Raw genomic sequence first — 22,480 nt, 5'->3', positions numbered from 1 at the left:
ACAATTTACGAAAATTCTAGCGACTATCAATGTTAAAAGGTCAGTTGCGGTGACATGATGTCACGTTTTGTCGGCTTCATGGGAAGAAAGCCCAAAGTAATGTAGGTCAAAGACGTTTGCCACTTTGTTGACACACGTCGTGCACGGATATTACGGTGACAAAACAGGAACCATATTCAGGGCGAATCAATGAATGGACCCCATGATCGTGTTTCTGGCGTGTGGATGTGCCCGACGTCATCAGAACAATAGGCTGGCTTCAGAGAAGTGTCTCTGCAGGGTTGACATTTCAGACGAACTTTCTTAATTTTCCTTCCAAAAATAATAATGAGTAATATATAGAATAACCTACTTGAAACTCGGAATTACAGATTATTTTACCTCGTGAATGAAAGCAGTAAGTATCCCTGGAATCTATTCAATCGGGACAGATAATTCTAGATAATTCGTTGTTCATTAGCTATTCCCTAATTTAGATAAAATCGATAAAATAAATATGTCAAGACTACGGTTAAAGCGGTATCAAACGGAATCTAACCTTTCATTTCTGCAAAGGAAAACGTTCCGTTCTCTACCACAGGTAGCTTTAACTTGTATGACCTGAACTACGCTTCGTAATTTAGACTAGGCATGTTAGGATTGGTATATTTAAAAAAAAACTACCTGTGGTGATAACTACATTTTATGGTTTTAAGATGTACATAAAACGTAAACAGTATAGCGAGAGGGTGTCTATCTTTAAACATGTATAAAGCTTTACCGAGGCCATACATGTTGTAACATTAATAAAAACAACAACATCTGAGGCAGAGTTGTATGACGCTCTTTGAAAGCTTGGTAGAACGACCATGTTCAATTGTACCTCAAACGTTGTGAAATGTTGACACCAAGGGCTGGAAGTGCTGGAATATTGCTCATAAAGATAACGTTGACGACTGGAAGTTGAAGTCATCCCTCTCGTCATACAGTCTTGTGAAGAGTGTTTTGTCATTCTGATTCTTTATGCATAGATCTAAATATGAACTAGATGAAGCGGTCTAACTAGGATCCTTCATTTCTAGTTTAGGTGGGTAAATCAGTGGAAGGGAATTGATATTTGATGGTTATTGAACGATATCAGATAATCGATATACCTGATGTCTAAGTTAAACTTCTTGGCGAAATTACCGTCTTTTCACTCTGCCTGTCCGAGCAGAAATTCTGATTCATATTTATGAATAAACAGATCAGGAAGAAGGTGAGCACAATTATTGCCCATGGGGATGCCAACTTCTTGTTTCAATGTCTTACCCCCAAATTATGCATAGACGTTATCAATGAGGAAGTCCAGCATTTCATATATTGTTTTCTTAGTAAACATGGCATTTGTTTTCATTTTTGAGAAATTGACCAATAAAGAAAGATATGTTACTAAACCAAAGGTCACCACGTTTAGTAACAAAAGCCCCATGGATCAAGGAACGACATTTGCGGGATAGTGGTGAACAAAGTTTTGACAGACTTGAACCTTGTTCTTTTCTGATGTTGTTAAAACTCAAGCAAATACTTCGGCTTTTTGTGCATCCACATGGTATTAATTCCGCTTGTCTCAAATACATCATGTGAATATAAAGAAAGCCCTTCCTTCATTGTATGATTAATCTTTGCGAAGGGAATTTGGTGGTACATATGCTTGACCCAGTAATGTACATCTCTTTGTACAAATTTTTTTATGGAGCTTTGGAATCCAGTGACAAAAAGGATTGGACATGTCAAAAGTTGATAGTACTGATGCATGGTTCTGGAAGATTTCTTAATATTCCCTCATGATTATTCATGAGGGAATCGAAAACGAGGCAGACCCGGCGGGTACGCGGAAGTAAGTAGTTCAAAATATGGCGCGCTCGCAATCGGACATGAACGATTTACGGCATCTTCCAAAGCTGAAAAATGCCGAAAGAAACAGTACCAGTTCTGGTAAAAGACACCTCGAGAAAGGTTTTATGTACAACAGTGAGAGCTATGTACATACCATTCGCAGTGAGTATTATTCTGAAATCAACCTGTTAAATCGCGAATGACACGGGATGGGTTAGGCAATATTCGACAGCTATTTATATTTCACCTGAAAACAGATCGACATAGCTATAAAATTGTTTCTGACTCACTAGATTCGATTAAATAACAATAAAAATTGATTTTCATATGCGACTTTGGGTTCACTTTAACACGACGAAATCAGAGTGATGCCCCTGAGCTATTTGTGTATTCAATTAATATTTTAACCGGTCATCTGCTGATCATTTCGTTCAAAGTTTACCGATGTCATCAAAATGTATCTCGTGTATCACAGAGGCAGGGGCAAACCTCGGTTACAAGTAAATTTGAACACAATCAGCTGGTAATCAGTAGCCTAATAGGCCAAAGAAAGGGAAGCTTTGGGAAGGGGGCAGATGCAGCGTAATATGCCAATCCCCATCCGGAAAAAGCTCATTCAAGCATGACAATCTCAGACACCGATACAAACTGGCCTCATGTGTGACATTATTTGATATGTTACTTATACCAAGTTCTTTGATCAAACAATTAATGTAGTGTGTGCCTTGTCAGTGGAAATAATTATAAACTGTTCATGTAGGGCAGCAGGATGAGACAGAATGGGTTTGTTACATTTCTGACTCCTCTTTTTATGCTTTTTCATTCCACAAATGGGGACTTCACATATATCTTCAGTTTTTAGTGCACATTAGTATGAACATGTCAAACCTGCCCAAAGGTACGATGTGTCGGTATTTAATTGCATAGATGTAAATAAGAACAATATTTTATCTCGTTTGAACATCGATAGTGGTTGTAATGTCGTCACCGAACAGTAAATCTTATGGTAACATTGTTACCCTAGTATAATATATAGTTAATAATTACAAAGCTGTGTGTGAATAAAACAATGTGTTATAGTCATCGTCTACTGTGGCGTCATTACATATTAAGCTAACAATGCTATTGTTTTAACTTTGCTATGGTGTTTCAATCGGTAGCATAGATTGAATAACCAACCTTCGTTGCTTTGGAAAGCTGTACTCTCCTCTCACATTTTGAATTAATGAGGATCGCCTCCGTGGTCCAGTGGTAGAGCGTCTGCCAGGAGAGGGATCGATCCCCCATCTTACCAAAAGATGTTAAAAGATGGTACTTACTGTTACCCTGCATGGCGCTCGGCATTAAGGAGCTAAAACAATGACTGGTCGGATCAGAGTCAGTATACTGTCTGAGTGGGGTATTCATGTTAAACTGAGGCATAATATCTCAGTTGGCTAGCACTATAAAATCGGCATCAGTCCGGACTAGTACAGTAATCGCCACACAAAGATTTGAGAGGATCCTCTTACAGGTCACGTCAGAACGACCTTTGTCGAACTTTGACCGACAAATGAAATTACTAATAAGAAGTTGACAGTCGCCCATCAGAAATCGAACGATTTCTATTCATGACAACGTTCTGAAAATATGTTTTGACAAAGTGTCCCGATTCAACATGTGCAAAGTGAACAAAAGAACATTCTGGAATGTCTAATAGATGGTTGAGATTGTATTTCAGTACTTCTAAAGGGCTTTGGAAAGTCTCTTCTGTTTCAAATGTTTATCCCCTTGAAGCGAGAATGGACATTGATTTAACGGCGTCAATTGTACAGACCGTAACTGTCATATGGAATACCTTGTGTTAACCCCGCGAGGTTGCTTGATTAGAAAACACATTACGACTGTCACTTCGGATCTGTTAATTATTAGCGGTGTTCTGATTGGCTGGAAGAAAGCTCGTTCTGACCCGTAATGGGATAGCCTCATATCTTTGTTTAGCAGTAGCGAGAACAAAGATCTGATTTTTATGAGATCGTAACTCTGTGTTTGAGTTAACTGCATTGTTTAAATTATTACAAGGCCTAATCCGCTAATCAAATCTTGTTTGAAGATTTATTCAAAATTGTAGTAACATGTTTTATATTAATGCGTGATAGTTGGCGTAAAACAGTGATAGTTTGAGTGCACCACAATCTGAAACCCACCCCTGCATAACAACGTGTATATATTCACACTTGGTCATGCAGGCACATTTGTGTGATTGTCACGGGTTCTCGTTCATTAAAATCATGCCTATAAAAGGTATTGAAACCATGAAGCTTGAGACAACACTGTCGGGGGTTTCAATCTCCGTGACATGGGTCAAGGTGACCTTGCTTTAAATAGCAATACTATCTCAGTAGTATCGCAAAAGCTGATCCTGATGGGAGAGATTTGGGGTGATTGGGGTTACTGGGTTTTCAAGTGTTATCACGCACTGATGAGCTAGTAAGTAATTAACGCAGTAATTATATATGCCTGCAGGTATTTTCCATATACTCTTGGACGATGTGTATGTAAAGTGTGATATTCAAGTATTGCTCCGGAAAATATGATATTAAGGACACGAATGCACAGAGCCCGTTGATGTGTCCTGGGCAACTTTTTCGGGATCGTATGTGATACTTAATGATACAATGTAAATATTATTCCCTTTAGCTTAAATCTACAAAAGAAACATTGAATATCAGAGCTTTCATGTTTGAACTTGTGTTTACTTCTCGACTCTTTTTCGGTGACAACATCAGTAAAAATCCTAAAAGCGAAGTCTAGGATGATTAAAAATCACAAGTGTGGTTATTTTAAGGTCATTTAACCATTTCAGCTTGTTGGATTTTGCAACCTCCAACTAACAAACGCAACATCAGGTGTTTTTGTGCGTGTGTGTGTGCGTGTGTGTGCGTGCGTGCGTGCGTGCGTGCGTGCGTGCGTGCGTCCATGCTTGCGTGTGCGTGTGTGTGTGTGTGTGAATTATACGTTTTGTAAATCAAACATGCCTGGCGGATAAATAAACAGTATGTTTTGTATCACATCTGCCCATATCTTCTCTCTTATATCTTTCCAATCTGGATTATCAACCTCAAATTGCATGCATATATACATACATACATACATACATATACGAATTCAAATAGCTTTCTTCTGTACCGTTCAAGAAAAGTAACGTGTCAACTTCATATTGTTCTAATGTATATTCTTCATCTGTTAGTTGTGTCCATTTTATGTCTTTTGATTCTTATCATTATCGAGGTATTTCAGCCATGAGTAAGAAACCATAGGACGGTAACGGTTCACCCTGTCTACAGACCCGTTCGTTCTGAAAAAAAACGACTAATGGATATTTTGTATGGTAAGTGGAGTTAGTTCATTTGCCTGACGCATGGGCCGGTTGGGGGAGACTGTCGAAGGTGCAACTTGTAGGTAGGTCACGATTTGGAGCAATCTTTTTCAGCTGTGTTGACATTTATGCTTCTGCGCAACAACTATCATTTTGAGTACATGTGATACAATTGTAGCAGCCTTAAAATCCGTGACCACTAAATTTTTGACGTCGAAAACTTAATACATGACGGGTTTCGTTCTGGGAATCGGAGAATGTATCCGATTATAGATGTTTGTTTGTCTCAAGACATAATTAAACGTGTCTGGTCTTTCTTTACACAAAAGACCACCTACACTTTATGGCGACATATGTGCGTCACCACTGAACGCTCTGCACCAACTGTTGGCTGATGTGTGTCATGATGCGATGCCTTCCCCCAGATGGCTAAACTGTGTTGTGTATGTCTTACTGACTATTGTGAAAGATCGTTTCTTCAAGCAACTATCAGATAAGTAAGAAAGTACTGGACTATTCTGAATGGCTGGTAGAAATAACTCCATATTGACGCAAATGCTTGCACACTAAAATGCAGTATCTAAATCATACTGTACTCGTTGAATAAAGGAACTTCATTGTCAATTACATTGGCTAAAAGAAATTAAATGAACATAAATAGTAAATATTATTTCGGTTTCGTGAACATTTTAGATAAAACCTTTTACAGCTTTCACACCAATAACTTATGTCATGTACATACCAATTCACATGTACGTGTAAACCAGTTCCTTTTTCTATATGGACATAAATATTGTTTATATTGTTGAAAATTAGTAAAATTAGTAAATTCGCAGCTAGTTTAATAGTGTAACTATTCAAAAGCTCATGTATGCCACACAGTATAAAAGAAACATCATATATATAAGAATAATTATTTAAGATTTCCTAATATATCTGAATTCCATGATGCTAAACAATATTAGGGAATAATTCTGTTGTCTGTTCTACCTACCATTCTCTAGATCTATTTCATACTTTCTTTTGAAATTGAAATTTTGGCACACTATTTCAAATAGCAGGAGACGTACTTCAATGTATAATCCTGCACGAACACCATCACAATAACTCAAGCGATACGCATTCCCTTATTCTAAACAAAGCAAAACTATCGTTCGTACATGAATATTATTCGTGTATTCAAGCAAATATTTGTTTTGTAATGTTTTCAGTGTTGCTTATGGGTGCAGTTGGCTGTCTTCTGGCGGTCATTGTGTCCTTCGTTGCATCCAGAACAGTGACCCGGGTATGTTCTTGGCGACGCAATACGGGTTGTTTTGAGATTAGAATACCATATGATAGCATTATCGTTTGTTGTGAAATAGTTTTATCACCAATACACATTTCTCTGCTGTCTTTCAGATTATTTATACTGTTTCTAGCGTGACCTTGACCCCACTGACTGCCTTGTTCTACTTAGGATCACTGTTTCTCTTTGTCAATACAAAGGTAGGTGTAGTGGTAAATAATCATCCGTTTTCATGTTACCTTCTAAAAGGGTATATTCATTTTGCGTTTCTTTTAAGTTTGCAATTTGTAATATTCCCATTTCGTTTAAAATTCTTAAATTTGTATTAACTGGTCTTATGTCACCCTTCCAAATATAACACCAGCTCACTTTACCATACTTGCCCCTAAAGTTCAAATGTCAGCCAATTCTCGCTTTAAGTAAAATATCGTTTAAAAACGAATAGACATTTAATTCTTTGTCTTTGTTAAGCTTCTCATCTGTTTCAGTCAATCTGCATTATGTAACAGATCAAAACGAAAATTCACAAGAAAGTATGAAAGACACCAGAATAAAGAAGACTAAGATGACAAGAGACTTAGTTATTACAGTAGGAATACAAGGTTTCCGAGTTTATGTGTGTATAGTCACTTTAACTATGTGATTGATTCTGGTAGCTATCTATCTGTTACACATGTCAATACAAACGAACAAATGTATACTACTGACTGACATGTTTAAGTTAAACCTGTATCCTAATCATTTATAAAAGAAAGAAAAAACGTTACTCTTGTAACGCCCGACCTTGACTGTGTCTTCTGAACAGGGAGCCACCATTGGACTTGTATCTGGCGTCATCTTTATGTCATGGCTTACGATCGGATCCATGTCTTTGCCGAGCGGGATGTCGTCCTCCTACCTCCCTCCAGACCCAACTGACCACTGTCCGGGCTATAACATGACAACAATGTCTGTCAACACCACCGACAGCCTGGTAACAACCACCCGTTTATATCCGCAATGTGCCGACACAGAGACTAGAAGCAGGTTGGTAAAGGACGCAGTACGTAAAGCACCCAGTGTGGAATGAGCTGCAACATAGTAATTTCATAAAAATAATAAAAATCAGCAAAGGCTTCACAGGTCTGACAGCTAGCATTTTCCTCTTTAACACGTACGAGAATGTATGACAACATCGAATCAAGTGGCATTGCTGCAGGGTGTGAAAGAGGATGGCATTTGAGGTTTTTAGAATTTTGTCAAGTCTAGATCGCTAAACGTCCACCCATATCTATATGTGTCACATCGCTAAAGGATGACTTAATACATCCTGACCCCGACATGTCTTAATATGTTATATCGCTACAAGTCCACCCTAGAAACTCTCCTACACAATGCATGCATCCTGGCACCCAGAGATCTGTACTTGTCATATCCTTCAGGTCCACCCTGGAGACGATGTACAGCCTCTCCTACACACTGTTCAGTACCCTGGGTATGGCGATCGTCATTGTGGTTGGAATTGTTGCTAGCTGGATAACAGGGAGATTCACAAACGTGAACTTGATTTTCATGCTATCCGAAGAAACTAAATTATAAATGCTAGGCAGTTGTCAAAATGCTTGAAGGTGGTGATTCCTCGGCGTCCATGTCACCGTGACCAATTCGCAATAGTTCTGTTGAATGTGTGTGGGGACATGGGGGTTTATGAGTAATTGCCTAGGAAATGCATGCATTTCTAATTTTGTCTACAATTTTCTGGGGCAATTCTTATTTGGTATATGTGTTTCACACATTCCCGGGATATTGTTAGTTGTTCAGTTTTATTATTATAGTTTAGAAACCCATAAATACATAAAATGTGCTAAACATTTGTAAGGGTCAATGAAAGCGAGACCCATGACCTGAATTGTCAACCGCGCTCATTCCACGGGGTACCAAGGAAAACAATAGTGAAACACATATAAGTGGAACTAGGTAACGAATAATGCATTCGAACGAGTTTTATTATTTTCTTTGAAATGTGTTTGTGTTGACATAACATTCTGAATAACTTTTTTTCTATTTCTAATATTGTTCTGAAAAATCGATGGGACTTATGAGTATTTGAAATATGGCCATATGGGTACTTGAACAGAAGGTACATACATTTCTTTATTTTTAAACAATTGTTTATATAATTTCACAATTGGTCTCGATATTTTGTTATTTGTACAGTTTTAGTTTTGTTCAAACCCTGACATGCAAAACATTTGTTTGAACGTTTATCGCAATAATGAGAGGGTGAAAGGGCTGACGTGCCGGTTCATCACAAACGGAATGCAGATTGACCTAGTTTCGGCCTGAATAAGCTACTGCGCTTTTTACTGAGGAAAGAGGCTGTATATCAATTTCAGTATGTGCGAAAGATAATCGCAGGAGTCAAGAACTTGTTCTAAGATGTAAAACAGGGAATGAATGTTCATATTGTTTTATACATGCCTATGTTGATTAATTATTTTGGGGAAATTATTTCATTGTAAATTTAATTTGATGAACAGTTAAAGAGTTTGCCGCCGTGTTGATTGATTGCATCAAAAGACCTCTTGCTGACAGTGGATTTACTTCAGAAGCCTAACGAGTTTTGACACTAGGATATAGCTTCTCCCATTCTGGAAAAAAAATCTGCTTAAGGAGTAAACATTCCAAACTCCGTGCTATAATCACATTCCTATTTACACAACAAGTCTGAATGATTGTGCAGTTGATTTGATTGTGAAACTGTGCTGTGCAAACAAAAAGCGTCACATCATGTTATCTTAACTCTCACAGGTGGAAACAAGACTCCTGTTGATCCTGCGTGTGTGATTCACCTGCAAGATATCCAGTTGCCATGTATCCCTGTAAGAGTGAAACGGTATTTTTCCAAGTCCAACAAAGAGAACCAAAGCTATTCCCTGGTGAGTAGTTGACACTAGTTGTATCTCAATCCAAATAATAGCATACGATTACATACGTATTACGATAACATGAGAGTTGTAGCATATGGAAACAATCCCGTATTTTCTTTGGTCATGAAACTACTTTAATGAATAGGCAGCTTTCTGGTGACCTCAAACACCTTTCGTAAATTTCACTGTCTTTGACATATTAACAGGATTTAGACGTATGCATACCTTTTACGAATGATCAATAGTTATAATTGGTACCCTGTGAGATTCCAGAGTAGATTGTTCCCTCTTAACCAGTGCTTGTCTGACGAGGCCTAAATGGTTGCCAGACCCAGTAAGAACGTTGATAGCGTGTCATCATACCACGTCGATGACATTTTCACACAGTTCGCCGTGATATCATCGATGGAATATTGCTGACCAATTACATTAACAAACAAACAACATCGCTATCGTCTCAATATGGAATAACGTGTAGAAGATTAGAATGATTAAAGCTGCAAATGTTATAACCTTTCACATCCATTGATAATACATTGCAATGATAGATACTACAAGCAAAACAACTAAAGTGCCAAAACCTTCTCTACATGACAACAACAGCCATGATGACTTGTTTCCGTGTTCAATTTAAGGAAATAGCCCCGTTCCTGTTCAGTCCGTTCATTGAATGTTTTGAGTTCAGGTCATAACTTGGTCTTTTCACTATAGGCACCAGAAGAGGAAGATCCAGGGCGGCACGTGATACACCTGGATGACCACAATGTTGATGCTGATGCTAATCCACTGAATAGTCAATATGAATAACCATAATTATTTTGATTTGAAGCTGTTCATGTCGATTGTAATAGTGAGCTTAAAGCATTATGTTTAGGACAATCGAGTTTTTAAATTCATTTTACCTGTTCTGTAGAATTGTCAAAACTGTTGACCTTTCGTTTCTGTACTGGCGCTGGGGCTTCACTTCTCGCTTTGCAGGCCATGCTGGTCGATTGTTCTAATCCAAGGTTCGCCGCAATTATAATCCGTGGTCAACAGAATTCATGTCTCCGACCTACATTACTCACTGGATACATTGACATACTTGTCAAGGAGGCGTTTAACTCAACTCACATTTATTCTAGTTTGGAAATAAAATACTACACCATTAGACTTGGTTTTGTCTTTTGAACAAAGTGTGAGTTTGTGAAAGTCATCAATATTCCATCTATTACATGGCGTCCTCCCCAGACCAGACAAACCAGGGAGTGAAAGCATGAGCATCTACAGATGCCATCAAGGTAAGCAGGCACAATGAGGCAATCATTATAACCACCCCATCTTAATAAGTTGGACTTGTACAACAAACACAGGGTGTCCGGGACCAATTCACCAGCAGGGTAAATATAAACTAGCCACATAAAGAAACTGTGCACAGAGAAAATATATTCTGGATTGAAATACAACACAGCAAGAACAAAATGATGCAGACGCTGTAGCAGCTGAATGATCGGACCATAAGAAAATGTCAACGGGACCTGAACAACATCTGTTACGATGACGTCAGAAGATCAAAATGGAGTAGGGGGTCATACGACAAAGTCACAAAGTCAATAACGGGTATGACCACCCTGTGCGTGAATCACAGCAGTGCATCGGCGACGCATGGAGTCCACCAAATGGGCATGGAAGGCCTGGGGAATGGCCTGCCATATTCTCCTCAAATCCTGTGCCAAGTCACGGACGTTATCTGGAGGATGTGGAAGACGACGCAGACGGCGCTCCATTTCATCCCACACATGCTCTATTGGGGAGAGATCTGGAGAAACTGCAGGCCATGGCAGTAACATGACAGTGTTATGGTGAAGGAAATCCATTGCGACCCTAGCCGTGTGAGGACGAGCGTTGTCCTGTTGAAATGTCAATCCCGGGCCATGACGTTGCAGGAAAGGAATGACCACAGGCCTCAGAATCTGATCTCTGTAGCCAACACCGGTGAGATTGCCCTGAACAACCACCAAAGGGGTTCGGTGCCGTGCTGTTATCCCACCCCAAATCATCACAGAGCCACCTCAAAAACGATTCCTCTCCACAATACAGTTGCTTGCATAACGTTCTCCCAAACGCCGCTAGACACGTTGGCGCCCGTCACTGTGGGAAATGTTGAACCTCGATTCATCTGTAAAGACAACATTTCTCCACCATATTCGAGGTTGGCGAACATGATTTCGACACCACCTTAGACGGTTGACTCGATGACGGTGTGTCAGGATGGGACGTATGGCAGGGCGTCGTGGTCGAATCCCGTACTGACGTAAACGATTCCTGCCAGTGTTGGGATGGATACGGCGCAGTCCAGGAATTGTCTGGGACGTCGTTACTGCCGTTTGGAACCTGTGTCGGAGATGTGTAACTCGAATCCATCTGTCCTGTCTTGGCGTCGTTACTCGGGGACGTCCTGAACGTGGGTGGTCGGCAACGTCATTTGTGTTCTGATAACGCCTCACCAATGCCGATATCGTGTTACGATGGCATTGGAAATGTGTTGCCACCTGTTGTTGCTTCATTCCCGCTCGGATCATTCCAATGGCTTCATGACGCTGTGCAGCTGTCAATCTTGGCATGATTTGCTTGTGATATGCTTGTGTCTGCGCCTGAGAAGTTTTGAATTTTTGAATGACCACAGATCATGCTTTCCAAAGTGTCAGCGAATTTTGAGTTGCACATGCTGTGTACAGCTGCACAGGATGCACGTGCAGTAACACATTGCACGTCCATAGGCCCCCATCAATGACGTCATATCGCATGGCACGTGCATGAGCGTTTGAATGTCTCCAATAATTGCTGTGTTCAAACCTATATTCATATATGGACGGTGTGCCCTTATATCTATATTTTCTCCCTGCACAGTTTCTTAATGTGGCTAGTATAGTTTGTTGTGGCTCAGGTCAGGTCGTAGCCCTTAGGTTGAGCACTGTCTGTTGTGCGGTTTAAGTTCTCCGTAAAGTGACTGTTCAACTTCCACAATGAATATCTCCAGGGTAGTATATCATGAATATATGTATTAAGATATTAAATAAGTGGCAATGCTATATATTTATTTAGTCAATAATAATAATAATGATAATAATAATTATGATAAGTGCATTTATAATGCGCCAGATTCCATTCACCAAGTGGATGCTCATAGCGCTACACTATTATTACCCCGTCAATGGATCAGTGAGCACTCGATTTTCATTCTCAGCTCCCTGGGGTGTATATAACCCAAGCAGCCCATGAGGAGCTAGAAGGTTTACAGCCACATTAACATCTCATCCTACCGGGTACCCACTCACTGCTGGGTGAACAGAGGCACGTTTCAAACAAAATCACTAAGGTGACACTACATGTGGTACATTTGCATCAGTTTGGGGCAGGACCGAAGCCCTAGAAACTCTCAGGAGTCAAGCTGCTGATCATGAACGTGGTCACCCATCCAACTACTCTCCGACACTGACGTTGCTTAACTTCACCTGATTTGTGACCTGTGTTTATCTAAGTTATTTAATAATTTTCTAATACAATGTAATGCTATTAGTGGCGTGAGCGTGTGATATTGTGTTTGGACATATCCGTATTAAATTATGTTTACTTTTTTCAATACGAGTTTTCATAGTAATGTTTTCCATAGTTTGCAGGAAAATGTCTACTTATTACACATGTACAGAAATATTCACCGATGTTGTATATGTAACGTATAGACATCCGATCTCCACAGATTTTCGGATTGATTCTGTGCAAATCGATATATTCACGGAACAGGCTATGTTATACAGTCTACCTAAGAATTGTACTTCGTTATTGCTCACAATACCCATCCCTGATTATGGGTTTAGGTGTAAAAAGGTTGTTTCCTTTGGAGATGGTACATCGAACAGAGTATCACTGTATTTATGGGAAAGAAAATCAATCTGTTTATCCTGAATTCGGGTAGTGCATTGCAGCCAATAAGGCTTGTTCTTAAAATCAAATATATTTTACGTTTGTCTTTCTAATAGATACCGGAAACAAACAGAATAACAACTCTACCTAGACAAACACCTTGTTTATTGGTATCCACATCATTAACCTCTCCTTGGAAATTTACAAATGTCCAACATGTAAATTGTGAAACTCAGCTTTAATGGGAAAAGGAACATGGACTTAGACATCATCAAACAAATTTAGAGACATGATTTCTTACCATCCCTGAGCGACTTATGTTTAACGTTTAACTGAGTCTTAAAGTTAAATGACGTATCCGATGACAAATTTCATTGCATCATGTGATTCCAACTTAACTGTAGATATGTGTTACGTGTATATAAAAAAACTATAAAGTAAACAAAGAAGAGAAAATCTTTACCACTTCTAATGGCTTTTGTAGTGTAGTGTTGATTCCCAAATTGAAAACTGCAACAAATTATATTGAAATCCACAGGATAAGGTTTACAATCACATATGGCGAAACACTGGGTAAAACTATGTGACAGCATCAATATGCACTGGTAGGCCCTGTTTCAAGCATCATATGCAACACCAGGCCCTGTTTCAAGCATCAGTGGACTCACGAATGTTTAGAACATGACACAGTTGAGCATCGTGAATGAGGCTCGTGCTCTGTTCTTGAATCCAGGAATTGGTGTTGGAAACAGGCAGAAAAACACTCTGTGTCCCGATAGGTATTCCGTCCACACTGGTAGATAGACGCAAGTTGTTTGTTTATTGTTTAACGCCGCACTCAGCAATATTCCAGCTATATGACGGCGGTCTGTAAATAATCGATTGTGGACCAGACAATCCAGTGATTGACATCATAAACATCGATCCACGCATTTGGGATCGATGTCATGCATCAACCAAGTCCGCGAGCCTAACCACCCGATCCCGTGCCAATACATACCTAAACAGAAGCAGAAAGTTGAATTGAGTAACGGAAAGACAGCTGAGACCATTGGATGCCACAAATATTATTTATATACCATACTCAAACATAATTCTATCACCAGAAGATCAAAAGATCAAGAGAAAAAATATATAATGCATTTAACTGTTTCGGTTTTTCGCATAGATGCATCATGTGTGAAGCCCATTTCTGGTGTCCCCCCACCGTGATATTGCTTGAATAATGCTAAAAGCATCGTAAAATCATACTTTCTCACTCAGAATATATATGGGAACCTATATATATATATATATATATATATATATATATATATATATATATATATATATAGGTTCCCAGCTATTATTGGGCGCTTCGTTCAATCGGTGATTGTCTGAGATTTGCAAAGGGATTCTTTTGAAAACACAGCATCTTGTGGTTTCCCTTGATATTTCCATTTAGTTACGATTTTCGTTATACCATGTCTCGGTTTATGTTTGCTACTGAGTGGAATACGCGAATGGTTCAACTGTGCAGGTTTTGTTTTACATTTTGAGTTGATGGAGTAAATATTAACCGAGATCGGGAGATCAACTGGGTATAGCTGAGGTGCCACTGTACACGACCAGTCCACAAAATAACATAAGACCTGCTTCAATAAACAGGAGTTTATTGGTCAGCCAAAAGGTCTATTACCGTTTACAAGCAGTTGTGGATATACATGGATACATGTGTATGAACGAAAAACATTTTTATGGAAGATAACATATGACATGATTGATAATGATTAATATCGATAAATCAATACATAGCGATCATGATAAACATACGACAGTTTGCATACGATTGAATACTAGTTGTAGTTGCACAGTGACACACTATCAAAATACAGAAACACAAGATACATTATTACATATTCCAGCATAAATCATTTAACAGGGTGACAATCTATTGACAACAATATTAGAAAGAGGCTATTTAATCTGTACACCGAGTTATGATACGTTTGATAATCTCATGAACTTAACAAACATGTAAACGTTAAGCCCAAATCGCACGGACTCGTAGATTTCACTAAATCTGAAAACATGATTTGCAGCACTTTTGGCTTATCCAGAATATCAGATGACAATTGAAAACGTATTCAAACTCAAACAGCGTCAAGTCACTGACATGTATTCAATCACATCGCATTACAATTTTTAGATATTCATTCATGTTCTTATGGAAACGAAGTCGATTTTCTAAATGATATCTTTACATTTTTACACATGTCACCATTATTCCAGAAATACCCTCAAATTTCAACACCAAAATCAATATGATTTCTCATTCATAGCAAAGCACACATTAAATACAAGCCGAACTCACACGGTTGCATTTTTTTTCAATTTCCAACTACTGTATCCATCATCAATGTTGGGTTGTTTCGAATCCGTAACAGAAATAACTGAGCCTCTGGAAAGAGATAGAATTAAACGAGGTACAAAGCATGGAATACCTAGACCTGGCGTTCCCCATCCAACGTAAACATGATAAAGATCTTTTATATATAGTGATATAGATAGAAATATATACAGATATATATATATAGGTACAGTTTGCTTGTTTGTTTGTTATTTAAGGCCGCATTCAGCAATATTCTAGCTATATGACTGCGTTTGTAAATATTTGTTTGTTTGTTGTTTAACGCCGCACACAGCAATATTCCAGCAAAATGACGGCGGTCTGTGAATAATCAGACAATACATTTATTGACATCATGAGCGTCAACCAAGTCAACCAGGTCAACATGCATCAACCAAGTCAGCGAGCCTAACCACCCGATCCCGTTAGCCGTCTGTTACAAGCCTAGTACTACTTAGACTTAACGAAATTGTTGAGCTCGTTTAACCTAAAATAATAACTAATCAATTGAATGACTCGTCTGTTAAAATGGCCAATGGACAAAAAGTATTTGAGATAAGTGGAATTAATACAATGTACATTCTCAAAAACTCTTTGCTTGACCTTTAACAATCTCAGAAAAGAACCAAGTTGCATTCTGTCAAAACATTTGATTTTTCAACTTTGCACACCACTATCCCACATGAGAAACTTAAGGAAAAGCTTCATTCCTTGATCCATGGGGCTTTTGTAACGAAACGTGGGGAACATATACAATTTGTTAAAATTCTAAAGCAGATGACATCTAAAGTTTACTGAGAAAACAATATGTGAAACGTTGGACTTCCTCATTGATAATCCCCTGAAGATTCGGGGAAGAATAGGTTTTCAGCAATCCATGCTTGCCGTAAAAGGCGACTCTGCTTGTCGTAAAAGGCGACTAACGGGATTGGGTGGTCAGGCTCGCTTACTTGGTTGATGCATGTCATCGATCCCATTTGCGTGGATCGATGCTCATGATATTAATCACTGGATTGTCTGGTCCAAACTCGATTATTTACAGACCGCCGTCATATAGCTGGAATATTGCTGAGTGCGGCGTTAAACAACAAACCAACCAACCAACCCTTCCACTGATTTACCCACCTAAACTAGACATAAAGGAGACCAGTGAAACCGCCTCATCTCTTTCATATTTAGATCTAGGTTTAAAGATTCAGAGTGACAAAATACTCTCCATAAGACTGTATGACAAGAGGGATGACTTCAACTTTCCAACCGTCAACTATTTCTTCATGTCGAGTATTATTCCAGCAGCTCTAGCCTTTGGTGTTTACATTTCACAACTTTTGAGGTACAATCGAGCATGCTCTTTCAACTAAGATTTCAATAAGAGTCATACGACTCTTGCTCAGACGTTGATCAAGGTTACAACATTCAAGGCCCCAGTAAAGCTTTCAAAAAGTTTTATGATAGACATGTGGAGGACATTTCAAAATTTAGACGCATCAGTGACAAAAAACTGCTGTCCAATGCAAGTCCCTATTCTAACTTTACCATATGTTCTCGTGTTTTTTTCAGGTGAACCGTTACGCGAACACCTGGTATCATTACTATTTGATAGTGATTCATGAACACAGGCTCATGATATAGTCGGAATCGTACAATCGACTCTGCTTTATACAGAGATTTCTATTGGATATGGAAAGGGGCGTGTCGCTTTATTTATTTCTTGATGGTCGTGTTGTTAGTCTATGTATTCCCTTATATACTGAACAGCAAAGGTTCCTGTGACATTGAATTAGATTTAATGCAAAGTTATGTTTTTTACCAAATCTGAAACAATTTCGGTTTGCAACAGATAAAAGTATCCTGTGTTCAAATGGTTTAATTTGCCATACTGACTTCAGAAAATGCGTGATTTCATAAAAAAAATCTTCTGGCGACAATCCCTGCACATATGAGGCGGCGACGTACGGTTTGTGAAGATATTCGTCGAAGGCTTGGGATGCTTCTTGCAGTCACTGATGCTGGCTGGAATCGATTTCGTAGGTGTGTTGTTCGAATGCAGTTGTCTTGTCGATTATTGATTACGCGTGGCCTGCCACTACAAGGATGGTCTGCATGGTCTGCATTCGTCTGTTGCCAACGTGGCCATAAACACCAAATGGTATTTCTGTGGACGTTAAATTTTTTGCAACATCACGTTGATTCGATCCTGCTTCAAGCATACCAATGGCCCACAGACGCTCATTTTCGGACAGGCGTGGCATTTCGTAATGTTGAATAATTGCGTAATTTTGTTGTTTTTCTGAGTGATTGTTGTCAGCACGATGGCAAACAATGCATATGAAATCCCGTTAACGCACATGATTTTATACCCATTCTTTGGTAGTGAAATGCATGGGGCTTGCATAAAAGTCAACTTTTGCATGGAATGCATGCTTTTCTGTAGCAGTTGCGTTTTTGTGACTTGATTCTTTACATGTACTACAATTCTGAAAACCAAACTTTACTGCACTAAAATATTGGTGTCACGGGAACTTTTGTTGTTGAGTATAGTATTTCAACTGTCTTGTGTTGGCCGGGGAAAGCACGGGTAACAAAAAGACCTAAAAGCCGTGACATTTCCATAATGTCTTTATTATATCCTGTTCTCAGATGACATTTGCCTTAATTTTGGACATTTTTACCTTAACCTACGAAGTTAGAGATGTAATAATGGTCACTTCGTTTAGTAAAAAAAGCCTCAAGGATCACGGAATAAAGTTTTCCCTAAGGTTTGTTGAGTGGAAAAGGGAGGTGTGCAAAGTTGAAAATTCATATGTTTTGAAATAATTGAACTTGGTCCCTTTTTATAAGTTGCACTTGAGGTGAGGGGAAAATTGGGTTTGACGTCGCGTTCAAGAGTGTTATATACGAGGGCCATTCAATATATAACCAGCCTAAGCTATTTATCAGATCTTAACGGTTGCATGTTTGTCACGTGCTGTGAGTTCAAGAGTGTTATATACGAGGGCCATTCAATATATAACCAGCCTAAGCTATTTATTAGATCTTAACGGTTGCATGTTTGTCACGTGCTGTGCACCAATGTATGTCACGTGCATAGACAAAGTTTCACTGAGGAAATTGCATTTGAAGTCACACACGTGATCTGTAAAGATGGCAGGGGTAGATTCTGCCAAATTTTCGTCAAAGGTTTAATACAGGGCTGTTATTAGGTACCTCTACGTAAAAGGGAAACCGGGAAAGGAGATACATGATGAATTGTCAGATGTTTATGGTGACAGCGCACGTTCGTATGCACAGGTCAAATTCTGGGTTGCAGAATTGAAGAGGGGTCGGGTGAACCTGGAAGATGAGACACGCCCTGGCAGGCCTGTAGAGGTGACCAATGACCAAACCAGTGAAGCCTTGAGACAACTGGTTGTCAAAGACAGGCGAATGAAGGTGTAAGAAATGGCCAAGGCCTTAGACATTTCAGAGGGAAGTGTCCATACCATTTTGCATGATCGTCTGGGTATGAGGAAGCTGTCTGCCCGATGGGTCCCGAAATGTCTGAGTGATGATCAGAAGGCTGTACGTGCGTCAATGTGTCAGGCACTTTTGACGCAATGCAGTCGGGATGCAGACAACTTTATGGAGAGAATTGTTACTGGTGATAAAACCTGGGTACTACACTATGACCCAGAAAACAAAGAACAGAGTAAGCAGTGGACTGGTGGACCCCCTCCCAAAAAGTTTAAGACTCAACCATCGGCTGGCAAAGTCATGGCAACCATCTTTTGGGATACCAAAGGGGTCTTGCTCATTGACTACTTGCCACGTGGCCAGACTATTACTGGAGAGTACTACTCCGATCTCCTGGACCGTTTGCGGACTGCTATTCTTGCCAAACGTCGTGGAAAGATCACAAAAGGTGTGCTGCTCCAACATGATAATGCCAGAGTGCACACCTGTCGACTTGCGGTTGCCGCAGTGAAGCGGAACGGGTTCAAAGTATTGCCTCATCCACCTTACTCACCAGACCTGGCACCAAGCGACTACTTTCCCTTCCCAAACTTGATGAAAGAACTGCGTGGACGTCATTTCCGGTCCGATGATGAACTCACGACAGCAGTGGAGGGGTGGTTACACGAACAACCCATGGTTTCTATCACAACAGGCTTTTAGCTCTCACACATCGCTGGACAAAGTGCATAGACCTCAATGGTGATAATGTTGAAAAGAAGAAGTGAGGAGCAGTAACAATAGGTTAGGCTGGTTATATATTGAATGGCCCTGGTAGCTACACTTATTTAGCGACATCACGCACATGTGAGTGTGTGTGTGCGTGTGTGTTCGGCTGCTTGTACTATGCCGGACAAATGCCGATTTTTATCATGAATACCCCACTCAGACACTCCGATCCGTCCTTGTTTTATCTACTTAATGCCGATGTATTGGCATACAACAGCGAAGAAGAGACATGAGATGTTTGATCGAGAAAGAGAGAGATAGAATGTAGGAGAGAACTACATCAATGGTCACCGCTTAGTGACACATGCCTCATAAATCAAGGAATGTCATTTTTACTTAAGTTTTTCGTGTTGGTTAGATGTGTACACAGTTGAAAAATTAAATGCTTTGACAGAATTGAACTTGCTTCTTTCCTGAGATTGCAAAATATTTGTTTAGAGAATCAAAATGGTATTATTGTCCCAAATAATTCCTGCAAAGTAAATAAATAGTCCTTCCTTGATTGCATTAAGTAAAACAGTAAAATACAATCATCATGTCCATACATTAAGTTTGTCTCCCATTCAGATTCCGATGCAGATACTGTCCCCAATTCTTGGAAGGAGTAAAACCAACGGCTCGGTGATTTGGCTGATAAGGGGCATTGTACCACAATGGTGAGTATCTTTGCTCATGCCTTTAGTCACTCGTTTGCCTTGTCCAGATTTCAGTATATTTAAAGACCTGACGCTCATTTTGTCACGCAACAATACAAATTGGAGACCTTCATTTTACGTATAAGGCGACCACCACGAAGTGATAGCGTTTCTCTTTTAATCATGGTTATAATTCTTTCGTACAATAACACCTGTGAAATTAATTTTGAATATTGTCCAAATTGAAATCCGTAAATAACGTAACGAAGTCTTTACGACAGGACGAACATCAAACACGTTTTTGAAAGTTAGCAGAAAACTCGATGCGAAAAACCCTGCACGTAAATTATAATTTTAACTCACTCTGAAGATGTGTTCGTCTCAACAGAAGTAGGACATGTGGGATCATTCGCTGATGTGGGTGCTGCGTTGTTCACGTCCCTGAAATTGATGTCAGTGCCTGCGTTCAATTATTGTAATTAGTTAACCGAGGTTATGACATTTCTGGCAACCAGGGTTGACCATACGTTATAAAGAATAACTTAGGGCGTAACTGAAAAAAAGGAATAACATGTAACCTTAAATGGCTGCCAGGAGAAGGAGAAACAGACACCCACGTGTATCGCTGTATCACACAACTATGAGAGGTTAACAAGTGTTTTATTGCTTGACAAACCTGTACATTTGCTGTGTAAATTTATGTGCAACAACAAGAATGTTGAAAACAACGCGTAAATAACGTTAAATTCCATTATTGAATCTAAAGGATTAATATCAGAAATCGAAAGTTAAATTTCCTTGACACATATCCGAAGAAATGTGGGGTTATACCCTGGTCAACACGGGTTCACCCGGGTCATCTGGAGTTCGGAATCGAACAGAAGCACTAAAGTCGAGTGTAGAAGCTTACTCGTACGAATAAAGTAATGGCAAATACAATCATTTGCTAACTTCAACTGTTCATCTAATTTCCATTAATGTATGTTACATAGTTAATATGTTCATGGGCTTCTTCACTGAATGTATAGTGTGGAGGACTACTTCACTTGAGGATAAGTAATATAAATAATAGTGATATTATTATGATGGTATTGCCATTATTATTCCTTCAGATTATTAAACAAAAGTTATTATGTTTTCAAACATAGAGAAAGAGGTATGGAGATTGTGGAGATTATTTTTAGCATCGGAATTGTTTACATAATTCTTAAAGATATAATGTTTTGTTGGTTTGTTGTTTAATACCGCACTCAGCAACTTAAGGATATTACAACATACATACATTTAGGTTCAGTTGTATTTTTAAATTTGTATTATTTTGCAAATGTAACAGATACCTGATAAGTGATATAATAATGTATAGTCGCTACTCTTAAAAGTAAGAATATGTTAGATTTATCAACCAGAAATATTGCACACCAAAGAATAATCATATTTCATGACACTGTTCTACGTCGAAGTCATACACTCCGACCTGTCCTTGTTTTATCTACTTAATGCTGATGTATTGACATACAACACCGAAGAAGAGACATGTGGTGTTTGATCGAGAAAGAGAGAGATAGAATGTAGGAAAGTACTATATCAATGGTCACCGTTTAGTGACACATGCCTCATAAATCAAGGAATGTCATTTTTACTTAAGTTTGCCGTGTGGGTTAGAAGTGTACAAAGTTGAAAAATTAAATGCTTTGACAGAATTGAACTTGCTTCTTTCCTGAGATTACAAAATATTTGTTTTGAGAATCAAAATGGTATTATTGTCCCAAATAATTTCTGCAAAGTAAATAAATAGTCCTTCCTTGATTGCATTAAGTAAAACAGTAAATCATTCATCATGTCCATACATTAAGTTTGTCTCCCATTCAGATTCCGATGCAGATACTGTCCCCAATTCTTGCAAGGAGTAAAAAAAATGGC

General features: G+C 39.0%; 3 protein-coding genes across 4 annotated transcripts in view; all 3 read right to left on the bottom strand.

The window, feature by feature from the left end:
- Nucleotides 1-10,395, bottom strand: part of LOC125381948 — a 71,447-nt gene extending 61,052 nt beyond the window's left edge. The window contains exons 1-2 of the mRNA XM_048399323.1: nt 10,315-10,395; nt 9,292-9,362 (exon numbers count right to left, since the gene is read on the bottom strand). Of these exons, the coding sequence (XP_048255280.1) occupies nt 9,292-9,362; nt 10,315-10,395 (152 nt within the window). The remainder of the gene's footprint in view (nt 1-9,291; nt 9,363-10,314) is intronic.
- LOC124127176 (scavenger receptor class F member 1-like) overlaps nt 1-22,480 on the bottom strand; it is a 408,153-nt gene that overhangs the window by 351,133 nt on the left and 34,540 nt on the right. The gene's annotated exons all lie outside the window — the stretch shown is intronic.
- The window catches only part of LOC124142172 (cell death abnormality protein 1-like), a 30,665-nt gene continuing 23,150 nt past the window's right edge, over nt 14,966-22,480 (bottom strand). The window contains exons 10-11 of one of the 2 annotated variants that reach the window (XM_048400043.1): nt 20,924-21,001; nt 14,966-15,755 (exon numbers count right to left, since the gene is read on the bottom strand). In XM_048400043.1, coding sequence (XP_048256000.1) covers nt 15,665-15,755; nt 20,924-21,001 — 169 coding nt within the window. In that variant the 3' untranslated portion in view covers nt 14,966-15,664. The remainder of the gene's footprint in view (nt 15,756-20,923; nt 21,002-22,480) is intronic. The other variant, XM_048400044.1, reaches the window with a different exon arrangement.

The sequence above is a fragment of the Haliotis rufescens genome, unplaced genomic scaffold (genome assembly GCF_023055435.1).
Source record: "Haliotis rufescens isolate VD_foot unplaced genomic scaffold, xgHalRufe1.0.p SCAF_2, whole genome shotgun sequence".
In the NCBI taxonomy this organism is placed as follows: domain Eukaryota; kingdom Metazoa; phylum Mollusca; class Gastropoda; order Lepetellida; family Haliotidae; genus Haliotis; species Haliotis rufescens.
Note: the sequence above shows the minus strand (reverse complement) of the source record. Positions and strands in the feature narration are given on the sequence as shown.